Source organism: Castanea sativa, chromosome 5 (assembly GCF_040712315.1).
Source record: "Castanea sativa cultivar Marrone di Chiusa Pesio chromosome 5, ASM4071231v1".
Lineage (NCBI taxonomy): Eukaryota > Viridiplantae > Streptophyta > Magnoliopsida > Fagales > Fagaceae > Castanea > Castanea sativa.
Window position 1 is genome coordinate 26,263,625 of NC_134017.1, and position 18,157 is coordinate 26,281,781.

The following is an 18,157-nucleotide window of genomic DNA, read 5'->3' on the forward strand; positions in this document are numbered from 1 at the left end:
TATATACCCCTAAATTTTTTTGGTTAAAAAAATAATAATAAAGATAGTACGAGTGAAAATATGTGTACTTTGAACAACAGTTTTTAGTATTTAAATAATATTACACGAATTTCTACATACTTTTTCACCCATACATATTTCCAAAATATACAAACAACGTTAACGAGAATAACATCACCAAACGGGCTCTATGCAATGATCATTTGTCAACTATTCATTTACTTTTGTAGTACAAGTGAGCTAACAAAGAGGGAAAAAAAATACTGATTGTTAAAAAACAATTCAAATCGGATATTTAAAATTATTAAATCATAGCTACAAATACTTTTGTAGACACTTGAAGGACATCAATTTTGGATTCTACAAAACAAAACAAAATAAGACCATCACATTTTCATTAACAAATGACAGCTGGAGGTCAAAGTCTATATAATAGCAAATTACATTACAAATTCTATTTGCAACAAAAGTAATCTCAAATCTTACAAAGGTTTGGAAACTTCTCTTCCTTTGCTGACTTCTCCTTCTTTGTCATTTTTTTTTTCTTTGAATAATTTCCTTTTAAGTATTTTTCCGAAATTATTTTCGTTTATGAAGTTATGTTTTTTTCTTAGAATAAACTCTTATCAGTATTTTAACTAAATGTTGTATAGCTACAAGCCTACAACATGAAAAAAAAAAAAAAAAATGAAACATGGATATAACCTCCTTCATTAGCTCTATGTTAATAAAGATGATTGGAGGATTAAAATTCAAGTCACGAGATTGTGGGATATGTTTACAATCTTATAGGCAAAAATTCCACCAATCTTAAGGTTATAACTTACAATTACAATTGAATATGGCACACAAATTGATATATACAAATAATAGTGGCATAAAAATTGAGACGTATTAATTATAGTTTGACACATATGGGTCTGTTTGGATACAGCTGAAAACTGAAAACTGAAAACTGAAAACACTGTAGCAAAATAATTTTTAAATGGGTGAATAGTGATGCGGGTCCCATTTTTAATTTTAAAAAATCTGAAAAGTACATGAACAGTGCACCACTGTGTGGTTACTGTTCACGCACAGTGGTGCACAGTGCACCTGTCCCCTGTTGGAAGATGTGCACAGGGAAGAAAAAAAAAAAAAAAAAAAGGTCAAAAACGCGAACGCCAGACGCAGCCACCCTATCCAAACTCAGCCATAGCATGATTTGTCTATATAATACTCCCTTCGTCCCACTTAGTTTGTCCTCTATTCTATTTTGAGATGTCCCAAAATATTGTCCTGTTTTTAATAATAAAAGTCATTAATTTACTAATGTTCCTATTATACCCCTATTTAATTTTCAAAACTACTCCATTTGAAAAGAAAATCAACAAATTTATTTAAGGGTAGTTTTAGAAATTAATACATTTTTAAAAGTTAGACAAGACAATAAATAATGTTCCCTTAAAAAGTTTGACTTTTCAAACCGGACAAATTAAATGGGACGGAGGGAATACCAAATAGTTGAAGAAATTTTCCACATGTCAAGTTTTGGGTGCTCCGAGATTAGATTATATAGTGTATTAATTACCAAAAAGCTTTCAAAAGTTGTATTAATACCACCATCATTTTGCATCCTCCACACTAACAAGCCCAATTGGCCGCTTGCCTTATCCTAGTTATATTCTTTGATCACAGTTCTCTTCAAGTTAGCCCTCGTTTGGGAGGATATGCTTCACATACGTAGCAAGATGTTTTGAAGACTCGTAAGATCTACTGCATATGCATATTTCTTTTCTTTGTTTCTAGTTTTGCTTGTGTTTTGGTCAATTTTGAGGTAACCTTCCTGTTTTCCACACTTTGTTATTGTTTTATTTATTTTGAATAGTTTGGTCACAAAAATTCTGTGATTGTGACCCTACAAGATATTTGGTATGAAGAAAGTAATGTCAACAATAATACTCTGCTACACAAACAAAAAGTGGCAATCGTCATAGGAGCAACTGGAATTGGTAAGTCAAAATTGTCTTATCTAGCTAAGAAATCATAAACTCGGGAAAAATTTAAGGGGAACTTGCATTGTCCAACAAATTCACTAAAGAAGAGCAATGTGGGATACCACACCATTTGCTAAGAGTATTTGATCCCTATGTAGAGTTTACAGTAGACCATTTTCATCACATGACCTTTCTGCATTTAAATAAATTCAGAGTTAGGGACACATTCAAATCATTGTTAGAGGGTCTAATACCTATGTTGAGGCCCTAATTGATGATGAAGACAAGAAGCTTAGATCAAAGTATGAATGTTGATTTCTTTGGGTGGATGTGCCCACAATAGTTCTTGACACATTTTTATCAAAACATGTCTATCAAATTATTGAAAATGGCGTTGTATGTGAGTTGGTAAAAAAAACTTTTATCCTAAGATTATTAACATGGGATTGTTAGATCAATTGGGGTTCTTGAATTTGACCAATATTTAGAAATGAACCTTTTTTATACAAAGAAGCTCGTGTTGTTACTCCAAAAAGCTTGAAGCAAAGTGAAGGAAAATACATACAAATTAGAATGTCGCCAATTATAAAAATTTCATTAGCTTCTTGATGTAAAGGGATGGAAGTTTCACCAACTTGATGTTGCAAAAGTGTTTTAAGTGAAATGGCAAAGAAGTTAATGAGGCTTGGAAAAAGCTCGTGGCTAGGCCAAGTGTGACAATTGTTGTTCATTTTCTTATCAATTTCATCAATTAGGTTTTGTAGGGAGGGTACCTGACCTAAATGTTTAATCCCATTTTTTCTTTTAGTAGGGTGGTTTTGATTTCAAATATTTGAACTCAATACCCTTGTGAATAATGAATGATCCACTTTGGGATCAAGAATCCGTTTTCTTTTTATAAGGGTTAAAATCATTTATTTTCTTGATATTTTATTTTTATTTTTATTTTTGGGGAAGAAAAGGCAATTGCAAAAGATGCATTTCTGGTACTGGTAGTATTGAACAAGCTCTCAGCGAATAATATCTTTCTTATTTCTGCCAAAGCAAAGAAGAAGGCGGAATGGAGAAAGGAAATGACATTTTTCTCAACTCATCTACCATACCATTTTCAATCATTTAATCTTCCCGCTTTGATAAAAATGTGTCAAGCATAAATATGGGCACATCCGCCCAAAGGAAGCAACAATCCTACTTTGATTTAAACTTATTATCTTCATCATCAATTAGGGCCTCAACATAGATATTAAACCCTCCAAAAATGACTAGAAGGTGGCCCTGCCACACAATTGACTCTATGGCACAAAGGTTATGTCACAAAAATGATCTATTGTAAACTCTGCATAGGGATCAAATATCCCCAGCACATGATTTGGTACGCCATGTTGCTCTTCCTTGGTGGCTTTGCTGGTGACAATGTCAAGTCCCTCCGAAACTTGCATTTTGTCAGAACCTTCGTTTGATTACTAATGAAAAATAAAAAACATTTCACAAAAATGACTAGAAGGTGGCCCTGCCACACAATTGACTCTATGGCACAAAGGTTATGTCACAAAAATGATCTATTGTAAACTCTGCATAGGGATCAAATATCCCCAGCACATGATTTGGTACACCATGTTGCTCTTCCTTAGTGGCTTTGCTGGTGACAATGTCAAGTCCCTCCGAAACTTGCATTTTGTCTGAGCCTCCGTTTGAATACCAATGAAAAATAAAAATTATTTCACTATTTAGCTTATTTTTGCTACTATTCATGAGCCCACTGCACTTTTTGATACTATTCATAGGTTTCATTGTACTATTTCAGCTAACTTTTACTTTTATCTACAGTACTTTCAGTAATAAGTTTTCAGTTTCAGCAAAATAAGCGGTATCCAAACAAACCATCAGTCAACGCATTCTACCTAATAACAATTAGTTAGAAAGACAGATAGTTTTGACATGCTCAGTTCTACTTTCTCCCGTGATGATTATCACATTTTCTTTGTATTGCACACATCAATTACTTTAGACCAAATATCTCGTTAGGTCAAATTCTCATGATCAAGCTATTGAAAATAAATTTTAAAAAAATAAAACAATAACAAAGTGTGGAAAACAAGATAAAAAGTTACTCTCGAAATAGACCAAAACACAAGCAAACTAGAAACAAAGAAAATGAACCTGCATACGCAGCATACCTTTATAAAGTATCTTAGTATGTGTATGAAGCCTAACTTGAAGAAGTTAACTATGATAAAAGAATATTATGAGTATAAGGCAAGCGGTCAATTGGACTTGTCATAATGGATGAAGCAAAATGGCGGTGATATAAATACAACTCTTGAAAGCTTTTTGGTAATTCCATTCCAACATAATATAATAGAATATAATAATCTATATATACTATAAAACAGAAAACCGAAGATTCTTACCAACATTTAACTTTTTTTTAGAGCTCCCACATTTTTATACATCAGTATTAAAAAAAAAAAAAAACCAACCCTATTTCTCCCCCCAAAAACAAAATCTGATACCTCTATTTGTGAAACTCTTCTAATTCTTCTTCGTTTTATTCTAATAAAATCCTAAAACCATTAAAAAACTCACCACCACCACCACCATCCTCCTAATTCCCCCTCTCTCTTCGGCTCACTCTCTCTCTCTTACATCAACAATGAGCAACAAACATAAACCTCCAATCTCTTTAACCCATGCTTTCATGACCCACTTCAAACCTCTCATGAGTCCCATCTATAATTTCTAAATATGAAGATTACACACCAAAACCAAGGGAGTCAATCTCATATCGGAGACTGTACCGCTTTGATTAGTGGAACGATATATTTCAATACCAGTTGTACCGTTTCGGGTTTACTGTTATTCTTTATATTAATAAGTATAAATATATATATATATATATATATATATATATATATATATGTTTGTGTGTGTGTGTGTGAGTACATATATATATTAATAAATATAAAAGTTTGTCATAAAACATTACCTCAATTCAAAACAAATTATTCATGATTTTAGACTTTAACATTAATTAAAAGGAAAAAAAAAACATAATATAAAAACTCGAAAGCTTAATTGTTCATTGCATACTAAGAAAAAAAATAATACTAAGAAAAAAAATAATACTAATAAGTAATGTAAGTAAGTTACTATGCTGTTCTTACAAAAATTCAAAATTAAAAAACTAAAAAAAAATAAAAACTTTTTTTATATGCTGGCTGGTATTGCCCGAAATTAGCCGATATATAGCCGGTACAACTGGTATATAAACCGGTACGAAACGTTGGTATTTTGATACCGGTATATGTACCAATACAGTATCAACCACATTGACCCAAACAGAATTACAAAGACATTGGCGTGAAGTAGGTAAGCTTCCTTTTTCTTTTTGGGAGCAATTTTCTATGTGGGTTTTGTTCTATGTAAGCCTTTGTTTGTTTATTGAAGATGTTTAATTTAGTTATCTCTTTCCCCTCGCAGATTTCTCATCTATCAACCTAAACTCAATTGAATTCAATTGAGATGTCTTCTACCATCTTTCATGTAAGATGTTAGTAAATTTTTGTTTGTTATATTATTGTTTGAACCTAATGGAATTTGTATTGTTTTTTTATTTATCTGGGTTGGTTGGTGAAAATATTTTGGGACCGTTTGATTTTATAACTATGACATTGAAATATGCTATCATGATCTATATGTCTAATTGATTTTCTACTTATAACGTATCTGGCAGTGGGTTATAGAATGAGTCAATGGGGTTTCATGATTTCATCCATTAGTATATTAAGGAAGTTGGTCAGAGAATAATCATAAAAAAAAAGTTGTTTAGAGATTATTATATATAGAAGTGCAAAAGCTCTTGACTCTGTATTGCCATTCCTCTAATAGTGAATAGGCCATTTTGATTTTATTAGTTTGTTCTCTGGATGAAATGGATTTCATTTGGGGCATACAACACTTGGTTTTTGTGGGTCAGATGATTTTGGAAGGTTTAAGTCCAAATTTGTGTGTAAACTTTTGGGATTTTGTGTAGATACGCTGATTTATTGGTTTTTTTTGTTGTTCTATTCTCAAATTGCAACATAACAAAAAAAGAAGAAGAAGCAATATGTGGCACTAGTAGGAAACCATGAATATTGGCACACGTTTGGGTTTGTAAGTTGGAACACCTGATTACAAACCATGCATTATTGTTACAGTAGTCTTTAGTAGCCCCCAAAAAGAAGAAAGGATATTCTTATTCTTGATTTAATTCATGTAAACTACATGCCTAGCCTACTATAATTGTTGCAAAATGCGATTTTGGGTGTAGGTCAATATCTTAAAGACAGTACCTGTGGTGAAGAGAACATGATCTCATATGTGATAGATTAGATCAGCTCTGGCAAGTTGAGAAGCAAGCAACCAAATTTGGCCATTTTACATATATTTAATCCCAACTAAAAACATCATTTTAGAAGCTAAGAAGTCTCTTTATTGCATAATTCCAATTTTCCCTCTATATATTTGAAATATGTTATTTTAGCTGTAATCACAAAAATATGGTCTCTGCTCTCAGTTACCAGTTTGCACTAAAGTAGAATAAGCACATTGCTGCCTCTATGCCAAGATTAAGATTTCCTTGATCTATTGACAAACTATCCTTAATTGCAGCCTGTTACTTAAGATTGTTTTGGGAAATCAGTCCAACTACCACCCATCAATGTGTGGTGGTCTCTCTTTTGTTTAGCTTTTGTCCTTGCAACCTATGAATAATATGCATTTTGGAAAAATCTTGATGGAAATTTGGAGGGTTAATTATGATGGACAATGGATTGTATGATTTATTATTTTTGTATGTAGTTTGAATATGTTGTTAGAAAAACTAACAATATGTTTCTAAAGTGTATAATTTTTTATTTTTTTTTGTAAGTAAACTTTTGTTAACATTTGGAAGAATGGTTAGTACCACCACTACTATACAAATCCTCTTTGATCCAACATTTTTTTTATTCATGTTTATTTTAATTTTTTTTTATATAATTTGATAATTCAATAAGGGACAGATTAGATTTTATAGATATTCTTTGAGGTTTGCACAAATTAGCAACTACTAATATACTAAAGGAGAAGCCCCTCTTGAGACTCTACCATTTATCAATATTGGTGCACCCAAAACTTGACATGTGGCAAATTTGTTCAACTATTTGGTTTTATATGAACAAATCATGGCACGTGTCAAACTATAATTTGTATGTGCCAATTTGTGTTCCTCTATTATTTGTACGTGTCAATTTGTGTATAATGTTTGAATAATAAATGGAATAGTAAGTTTTAACCCTTAAATGGCTCGTTAAGAGACCTTATGTAGGATTTGTGCTCCTCTATAAATGGAATAATAAGTTTTAACCCAAGGTAAGGGCGGCTAGATCAGGTGTAACATCGGCTAGATCAGGTGTAACATGTTACACCTAGCTAGCCTCCCACTTTTGCCACCTTATCGAGCCTATTTAGTCTTTTTCTTGTTTTCTAGTCCGATCTTTGTGCAGCTGTTTGGAGGTCTTTCCGAGCTCCGTTTTCTTCAAAATTTACATGCCTAGAAAGCTCTGGTTGTCTAGTTTCCAATTGGTCCTGGTCTTGCACAATTTGAAGCTACAGCCATCAAGTTATTGTGCTCGTGAGGAGGATGGCGCAATGCTGAAAAACTATGTGACATTTTTCCTTAAAAAATTTGCATCTTCCAATCCGGGGCAGATATCATCGAGCCCTTTCTATGAAAAGTGGCAAAGACCTTGTTCTTCAAGACAGTTAAGCCAAATTGCTCCAATTCTTGCCTAATCAATATAGTTTATTGCATGAAATCGGTTAAAAAACTGCCTGTTTTTCCTTTAAATAAAATAAGATTTTTATTAGGGTTTTTGCTATTTTGGTTATATCTCCAATTTTGGCCCGTAAACTATCATTTTAAAGAGAAAAATATGTTCTACGAGATGGTCCAAATTCCAACCCGATCCGACGGTTGGATCAACAAGTCAACTTCTTGACCATACCTGGTTAGGGTTTGGCCTTGGTTGCTATAAAAAGGGTTTTTAAATGTTGTAACCCTTTGATCTACTATTTAATCATGTTGCATTTATTTTTACCCTTTTTAGCCTTTAAATTTATATTTTTGCACATTTTTTTTTTTTTTTGGCAATTGTTTTAACGTATGAATCAAGACCAGACAAAATATGGTATCGACGGGGTATATACACCTAGCTCTCTCATAACACATAAGACGTACCACGTATTGTGAGAGAATTTGGTATATACACTCGAAATATAATATTCTTTTGAACATGAAGTGTTTAATAATTTAATTACAAATATCAATTGACTATAAAGTATAATTGCAACTTGCGAACACTTGACTAAAAATAATTGCAAATCAATAGGATAAATATATATATATATATATAACTCATATGACACAAAGTTTTAAAATAATTATTGGAAGTTTTAGATTAATTAACATTAGGAGTTGAGTACCCTATGCAGTGGTGGCTCCAGAAAGATTTTTGAAGGTGGTCATTAAGAAATTTAAATTATACAAAATCTAATATAAAAAAAAGACCTTGATATACTAAAAAAACACACACACATGCAAACACATAAAGCTTTACAAATTTCTTCTACAAATTTTCTTATTTTGAAATCGTTACATGATAGTCTCATTATCAATGTTGCAATCTACATCTTTTCAAAAGTTTAGTTAAATAAAATTTTCTTGGACTTTTTTATTTTTATTTGTAACGACCTAATATATTGTTAAGGGGCCAAAGCTTAAGGTCAAAGTTTGGTTACAAACTTAGTTGTAGCCTAAGTCTACAATTCTCACTAAACAAATTAACATTGTTATATATTTTGAAAATCTAATAGTTGAATTGCATATTCTGTGTTCTTAAAACACGTGTCAAATTTCATTCCAATCGAATGATATTTACAATTCGGTACCTAAACTTTTTTTTTTATATATAATTTTAAACTACAAAAACTCTAAATTTAAACATTTGATTGATACTTTTCTCTTCTTGAAATTTTGCAAGTATGAAAGATATAATGAGAAAATATATTTAAATGGTGGATTTTTTAAAATTCAAATTCAATAAAAAATATTAATTGAAGTTGTAGTTTTAGTCTACAATCAAGTTTGTTGTCAATTTTTGTCTAAAATTAAATTATGTTAGACTTGAAAAATATTAATGTGGTCACAAAGTATTTCTAAAGATAGAAAAAGTCATAATTTTTTAAAATTTATACATAATAATTAATATTTTTTTTTCAGGTGAGGTTGGTCTTAGACTCTATGTAGAGCCGCCCCTGACCCCATGGGATATCACAACATAAAACTCGTGAATTCGTGGAAGCTTCCTAGTTCATAAGTCATAACACCTACTTTAGATACCACGAACCGAGGCCCACGTTTCCAAATGAATCATGTGAATGCTATGCAATTATCAAAACCAAATTTGACATGATTAATGATTTCACACTTTTATTCAGCAAAAAAAAAAAAGAAAGAAAAAGATTCCACACTTTTGAGACACGTTATTCATGAAGATGCATACACGTGTATTTTTAAAAAAGAAGAAGAAAAGATGCATACACGTGCTTGTTTATAGAGGTTTTAGATTCTAGAAGCCCAAACCCTTGAAGTTTGTGGATTTTGGGCCTAAAACATTGCGTTCTATTTGTATTTGGAATATGTATATGTGAGGTAAGGTAGAGTGTTAACTGTTAATAAGGTTAATTGGTAAAAAAATTTGTTGTAGAACTGGGAAATACACGTGTATGCATCTTCATGAATAACGTGTCTCAAAAGTGTGGAATCTTTTTTTTTTTTGCTGAATAAAAGTGTGAAATCATTAATCATGTTAGTTTGGTTTTGATAAATTGAACATTGCATTAGCATTCACATGATTGATTTGGACACGTGGGGCTCGGTTCGTGGTATCTAAAGTAGGTGTTATGAACCAGGAAGCTTCCACGCATTCACAAGTTTTATGTTGTGATACCCAAGTGAGGGTGACAAAATTAGATACCATATAAAATCAGTAGGTTATGGATTGATATTTAATAAGTTCATGTCATATTTGGGTTGATACGACTGACCCGTTTAATAAATAGGTTGGGTTAATATTCATCCTATAGAACCCGTTTAATTAAATGATATTTTATCAATATATCCTCAAACCCTAGGTATATAAATTTGTTAATTGTTGCAATTTATTTTCTTTAACATATTATGATTGATTATATGTAATATTGAGATATGCTTTATTTTGAATTATTACTTATGATATAGTTACTTATTAGTTCTAAATTTTATATTAAAATATTTATTTCTTTGGTTTTTCATAATTCATATCAATTTGTTAATACTAAAATTATTGTTAATTATTTTCTTTTTGATAAAATCTAATAAACAAGTCAACATAATTGATCAGTTTAATAAATGGATTGTGTTAGGGTTGAGAAGTCCTAACCCACTTAATAAACATGTCGGATTAGAGTTGACCCATATAGTCTAATACTCGTAACTTGACACGTCACAAACCCGACACGCGAGTACAAATTACCACTCTAACCCCATAGGGTACCCAGCTGCTAATGTTAATTAATTCAAGGCTTCCAATAATTATTTTAAAACTTTGTGTCATATGAGTTTTATATATATTACCCGCCCACATAGCGACAAAATTTAAGAGAGCAAAAAGAGGAGGAAAAAAAACACCTTTATAGGCTAAACCTAATTTAAACTAATTTATTTGAATAAATTAAACATATTTCTACCTTTTTTATCCAATGCTAATTTAAATAAAGTAGGCACTTAACATTCAATAATGTAATTTTTTCTACATATTCTGGAAAATTAATATAAATTAATTCTTTGATTGTCCTATATAGGACATTAAAATTCAACTCAGCTTATTCCCTTCCTCAAAATCTACTAGAAAGTGTGGATAACATTGATTTTGTCCTATTAACATCTTTATATAGGTGATTTTGAGAAATATCAAGTTCAAATCTCTTCTTCCTCCAAGAGAACATAATTTACCTTGGATTTTCTATTTGACATATTTTATTTTGATAATAATAAAAAAAAAATTTATCTTCATGTCTATAATTTCATCGTTCACAATTTCTGACATCTTCACATCTATACTCTCATTCAAAGGATTTTATATTATTATTTATCATAGTAATTAGTAATAACAGTATCCAACTTATTAGTAAGAGAAGCTTCTAAGTGCACCCAAGTGAACTTGACCATTTCCATATGTGATTTTAATCAAAATATCAAATACAATGAATGTTGGATTAAAAAGGGGGAATGTTAGGAGTAAGTAGACATATATGTGCCATATAACAATGGATGATCAAACAATCATGCATGACAAAGTAGTACAAGTTCAAACCTTATAATAATGTGAATAATTTAATGATACTAATTTCATTACACAAACCTCGAAATTGATTGAATCTCACTCAAAAAAAGTAAAAAATAAAATAAAAAATTGATTGAATCTGATGGACATCAAACATATTCCATTTCTTTGACCAAATCCATGATTCCATAAATATAAAAGACCCACAAGAGAGTTAAGTTTGAAAACCTTTTTTTTTTTTGTGTTTATTTATATTAATGGCTTAATAATTACGCAACTATTATTGCAACTTGGTATCGTTACAAGAAAGAAAAGTCACTATTACTTAAGGAAAAAATAAAGTGCTTCATTTAGTACTAAAACTTGTTAGCTAAAAATATCAATTGCAAGTAGCAACTTGCAAATCAATAGTCTGTTCGAAGCTTCCTATTTCAATGGAAATAGAATCCACAAATCATTGCCAATACTTTCTGTGACAAATTCAACGGAAATAGAAATACATACAAGTCATTGCCAATACTTTCTCAACAGTGACAACTGGTTCAAAAATCAATACTTGCATCGGTTCTCATAAACACTTATCCAAACCCCAAATTTGACCAAACGCGGAGAGAGAAGTCCCCTAAAAGGTTGACTGCTGACCTCTCACACCCAAAAGCCCTCCAAAATAGCCATCCAAAATAGCACTAAACAAAACAAATGCAACAAAAGCCAACCCAAAACTCCAAAAAACTCTCTCCTCGTTTCCTTTGCCATCAATCTAAAGAGAAAGAGAAATCCAGATGCCCAATACACCGCCTATTTATCCTTTTTCTTTCACACCTTTCCCACACATCAATTTTTCCTTTTTTCTTTTTTCTTTTTTCTTTTTACTTTTTCTTTATATTGCAGATTCCTATTTCACACTCCTGATAAAACAAGACTCTCTCTCTCTCTCTCTCTCTCTCTCTCTCTCCGTATATATATTGTAGGATTGGCTTACACGTCTCATTGTAAAATAATCATAGCAATTCTCTGTTGAGTCATCATAGAACTTGTTCCCCTGTTGAGTTGAGTCTCTCAACTTTCTTTCTCGGTATTGTTTTGAGTTTGTGTCCCACCATGTCTTCCATATCACATGGTTTAGTCTTGGCCACAGCCATGGTTGTCTCTAGCACAGTACTCTATCTTTCTTGTAGGCAAAGATCTTTCCCACTATCCCATCTTTCCCGGAATCAAAATTCCCAGCAGCCTCAAAAGCTAATTCTACGTTCTTGTCTACATTCAGGTACATATGGGGTTGCTTCTTTTTTTTCTTTTTCTTTTTTCTTTTTCTTTGATATATACTATTATATTCTTTTTCTCACAGTTGTTGTGATTGTAGGGGAAAAGAAAAGGGAGAGAAAGAAGAAGAAGAAGGTACAATTTGCTGAGAATGTGAAGGAACCAAGTGGGAATGGTGAGGAGTACAGGAAGGGGCAGATGAAGATGAAGTTGAACAAATTTATTGAAGGGAATTGCAGAAACAAAACCCCAACAATTAGTGGAATACAAGAGAATCGGATTGCTTTGTATAATGGAATTCTCAAGGACCGTGTCCGTGTGCAAAGGATGCAGTGCTCATGTTAACGACCTGTGTACAAATCTTTGGCTGCCGAGCAACAAAAATCTTTTGAGTTTTTGTGGTTGTAAATAACTTCTTTTTTTTTTTTTAGAGAAATAGTTGTAAATTGTAAATGCTTGGTCTTTGTCCAACTCATGGTTTTTTTTTTTTGTTTTTTTTTTGTTTAATGAGACATATTGGGCAAAGATTAGTTTCTAATCTCTTTATTATTGTTTTTTTTTTCTTTTTGGAGAAGAATCTCAATTAGTTCCTTGAGACTCATGTTTAAAACCATTTAAAAAAAAAAAAAATTTCATGGTCACATATACTATCAATTCAATTTTAACACCTAAAATTCATCTTTTATAAAAGATTGACAGACAACATGATCCATGGTTAACATTCATATTCCCTTGTAGCTGTAAATGTGTTATAATTTTATTTTGCCTCATTCAAATCCATTACAAGCCTAAAATAAAATTGATGTACCAAGATTCTAGAGGAAGTTTTACTCTTATGGCATATTTTATATGGAATCCATTTGTTTAAACTTATAAATTGGCTTATTTTTTAATTAAAGGTCTAGAGTCACAGAATTTTACAACGAATATTCATATTCATTTTCTTTCTAAGTCATTTTAGGAATCATAACTAATTTTACACTAATTTTCACAATTATTTTATATGGTAAATTGTGACTAATTTCCTGTTACTTTCATATACATCCAATAACTTTTTTTTCATCACTCACCGTTAGTCACATCATATACTTGTAAAAACGGACGTGGAATTAATTGTGGCCATTAAATCTTTTTGTATTGTAGCAAGCCCAATGGCGGTGTCATTGAGTGAAAAAACTTTCATATGCTCTAAGCACTTGAGACATGTGTCTCACTAACACATGGGTTCCATAAATGAGCCCCACATCTGTGGGGCTCATGTGTTAGTGAGACAAATATCTTATGCACCTAATGCATGAGATGCCGTCTCCATTAAGAATGTGAATTTTTTTATGAAATTTTTTCTTTTCATAGCATAATTCATTCTTTAAAGCCATTTAAGCCTTTTTAAACTTAAATAAAGTTCTTATATACAATTCCCCAATTACATTCAAATGCTTGTACTTAAAATTTGAAAACTACATTGATAAATAAAGTATTAATAATGTTATTTTTTTCAAGTCAAACTCAATGCATTTATGTGTTTAAGTTTAATCGATCAGTCTAGTTAAAATGTATCTAATTTTTTACCCTTTAACTTTTACTCAATTTATTTTCTAAGTCAAATAAGCCAATAAATTTGGTATCTCAAACCCAAACCTCTAGTTTAAAGTTTAAACTCAAACATATATATATATATATATATATATATATTCTTATTTTTAAAGAAAGCAAATAAAAACCTGATGGTCAAGTGAGATTTATTAAAGTGAAAATTTAGAATTCAATCACAGCCACATGGATCAGCTTTATGGTAGAAGTGGTAGGGGCAATTGGAGGGGACAATGGACAAACATGTCCCAATAAGAGCCTTTGGGGTGGGAAATAGAGGGGGAGATCTTAAAGAAAAAACAAAATAAAACAAAACAAAACATTAAAACAAAATAGAAAGAAAGAATAAAGAGATAAAGATAAAATAATTGAGGCGTGAGCCTTTAAACTTGACAAAATTTTTCTACATTCTAGTTTGGAAGATCTTTTCCAACCTATTACATAGCGGCTTATAAAATTATTAATGTGTATTCTTTAAACAAGTCACATGAATTATTAAATAAGTCAAATGACTCTTTTAAAAAAAAAGTCATATAACTAAAAGTATATGTAAGTTACCATAATTTTTTAGTGAAATGTGATATTCTTTTGTGTTAGAATTACAATCCTACTTTCTTTTTGTGTGTGTTTTTTTAAAATATTTAAATATACATGAATAATTTTATCAATCACCATATAATGATTTAGAAGAATTTTCCTCCTAAGTTGATAAATTTTTCCCTTCCAAACCCTTTAGTTTCTTTCCGTTTTGTTTGGTCTTTTGAGTAAATAGTATTTTCTTGTCTAGTAATGCAAATTTCTTTCTTTCTTTCTTTCTTTTCTCTTTTAAAATGCAAAATTTTCTTTGAGTATCACCGATGCATATTTGTAATATTCTTTTAATTAACTCCAGTAGGCAGTAGTATACCTGTTGATCAATTTTATTTTAAAAATAAGAGTAATGGTATATCAATACGATACAAGGTCTAATTAAAAATTATAAAGAAGAAAAATTAAATATAAAAATTAGGACTTTTTAGGTTTTACAACCACATTATATATAACACAAAATTTATTTTATGGGAATATGACAATGATATCAAGCCAACGTGCATTAACGATGCCGAGGAGAATGTTTGACGTAAAGGACTCAAAAAACTCCAAAAGCATGTAGCAAGACAATATAGTTTTAACTTCTGCAGCGACTTCGAAAAAGTCTCATTAGAGTTTAGACTTTAGATAACATAGATAAGAATATACATATGGGTTTAGTGTCGGCAGTCGGCAGTCGGCAGTCAGTAGTCGTCAGTCGGCATAAAGTGGCATTGGGACTATTGGTGATTGGTAATACTACCACTCAAACATGACTAAAGGTGGAGCCAAAATATATTGGGATATAATTCCCATGTGCAACATTACTTTGCACTTTGATGGTTAATTTTCACATAATTCAACCATTAATTCAAGTTTGTGCTAATTAGAATTCTTTGTCACAAGAAAATCTAAGGCATTTCTCAAGGTCTTGAGTTGCTAATTAAAATGACTTTTCCCAACTCTTACTAGTTGAGTTAACCAATTGCTAATTTGAGCCACAATAGCCAAATTGATTAAAAAAAACCATGACATGGTCAAGTCAATCATGTTGCGTGATTGAATTAATGTGAGGATGGAGATGGTTGAAGCAGAGAAGACAAGGGTTGCAGATTTGTAGTCCTCTTCAATTATTGATTGCAAAGACAATAACGCAAGGATCACACATTTTTACACGTATCTTGTCACAATTGTTGTATGTGATAAATTGTGAGGAGTTTAAAAAAATTAATAAATCTATATGGTAATAATATACAACAAATTACAATCTGTCATATAAAACAGTCGTAATGAATAACATGCGAACTTGTATGGTACATTAAAGATGTAGGGTACGTTATTACTGGCATTATTGGTGCGGAATAAAGATGCCAAAGCAAAAAAACTAAAAATTGACCGAACCAATTGTAAATTTATAATAGAAGATTTACATTTGAGAAAGAGGTATTTGGAAACTGAAAAGGCAACTAGTCAATTTAGTAAATTGAATGGTTGATAAGTGGCAATTAGGCGTATGGTGGCAGACAATAGGAACCAGTAGTATCCAATTGGAAGGCTTTGAGTAAGGACCACTATGGCCTACAGAAAAAATTGGAACGTAATGCTTTATGTTTTGGACCAGAAGCTTAAAATATTTAATAAATTTATGTAGTTTAATAACATATATCGTAGAATTATTAACATTAATATAAACAAAGTGGTCATCCATAATAAATTGATTATTAACTTTTGGTGATCTTCAATTATTTCTTCTTTGACTAATACATTATTAAATTGATGAACGTCGGTGCTCATATCTGCACATCATTTCATATGTTCATTTAATCATATTTCTCTTTTCTTTTCCACCTTGACAAGAATCTAAAGCTTTTTCCTGTTCAAAATTGTATTAATTATTTGATGGTTAAAAACACAGTGAAAAAATGAGAACATTTCATCGGAAAAAAAATAAAAAGGATTTTCTGATGTAGTATTTTTTTTTTTTTTTGAGGAATACTGATGTAGTATTAATTAATGTAAAAGTTTTAAGTATTTTTTCTTCTTTTTCCTAGGCAACAAATCAAGCCCGTGATGAAAAAAGAGAGAAAAAAATAATTACATGCAAGACAAATAAAAGTTTCTTTTAAAAAGATAAATTTAAATACAGTACCTAAGTTCAATAGGTTAGGTTTTTCAATTAAGTTTAAACACCTGATTGCATTCATCAATTAAATACAAACAATATTATCATTTCAAATAATAATTAAACGTAATGCAACTATATATTTAAATTTAATTGAAAAATGTAATATATTACACCTAAAATATTGTAACTAAATTTTTTTTTTCAATTAAAAAGATACAAATTTGAGCCAAGGTGACTATTGATATCTTTTTTCTTTTTCTTTTTTTCATTTTGATGGTCGATATTAATTATTTAGCATGAAAATGGTTTTAAAGTGTCAAAGAGCATAACAAGTTAATTTATCACTTAAGTCAGGTGGCTTCTTCAATTAATAAGATTTCTAAATTGGTTGAAAAACGTTGTTGGGTTTTACTACACAAATTGAATTTATTGATCTCTAAAATGCATAAATGAAAAGTTAAAATACTATAAATTTATAACTTTCAATTGGAAAAGACTTATTGTGGTATCACATTCATTTGGGACTTTTTATATGTACAATAAGTTTTTTTAATGTACCTTCGGGGACATCCGATAAGTTTTATAATAGATTACATCGATGGAGGTTAATTTTATGATCTCTCAGGCATCTTTGATTGTTTTATACGTACAAGCATTAAGAAACTCAACATGTGGCAACTCAGAGAGTAATGGAAGAATTTATGAATTGGCAATTTGGCAAGTAAAGGATTGGTCTACGTGTGAGGGAGAGAGACACCGAAAACAACAAGGTACAAACTTCAGTGTACGGACGCTATAATTGAAAAAAAATCTAAGTCCATTTCCATTGCCTCAGCTAATGCCCAAACAAACGCAAGGTTGAAGCGGACAAAGGTTGTGTCTTGTCAGCTGTAAAGAGTGTTGGATTTAGGATTTGACTGTTAGCTTTGTCGACATTAATTGTTGATAGTTCATCATTATAGTATCGTATTATTACTGGATTGCACTTCCTGATGTGAAGTTTATATAATTTATTATATTCACTTAGTTTTTTTTTTATAATTATTCAAAAAGCTCCCGCATCAACTTGCCTATTTCGCTTGCAAGATTCATTTTATGAACAATGCCCCCTATTTTATGAACAAAGTTTCGACTGTTAGCTTTGTCGACATTAATTGTTGATAGTTCATCATTATAGTATCGTATTATTACTGGATTGCACTTCCTGATGGGAAGCTTATATAATT

The 18,157-nt window shown here is 30.9% G+C and overlaps 1 protein-coding gene across 1 annotated transcript; it reads left to right on the forward strand.

Annotated features, from left to right (window-relative positions):
- Positions 1-12,248: 12,248 nt before the first annotated feature.
- On the forward strand, positions 12,249-13,186 carry LOC142634270 (uncharacterized). The gene is made up of 2 exons (XM_075808564.1): positions 12,249-12,650; positions 12,747-13,186. Exons 1-2 carry the CDS (start codon positions 12,485-12,487, stop codon positions 12,989-12,991), a joined length of 411 nt encoding a protein of 136 aa, XP_075664679.1. The 5' UTR covers positions 12,249-12,484; the 3' UTR covers positions 12,992-13,186.
- Positions 13,187-18,157: the final 4,971 nt, after the last annotated feature.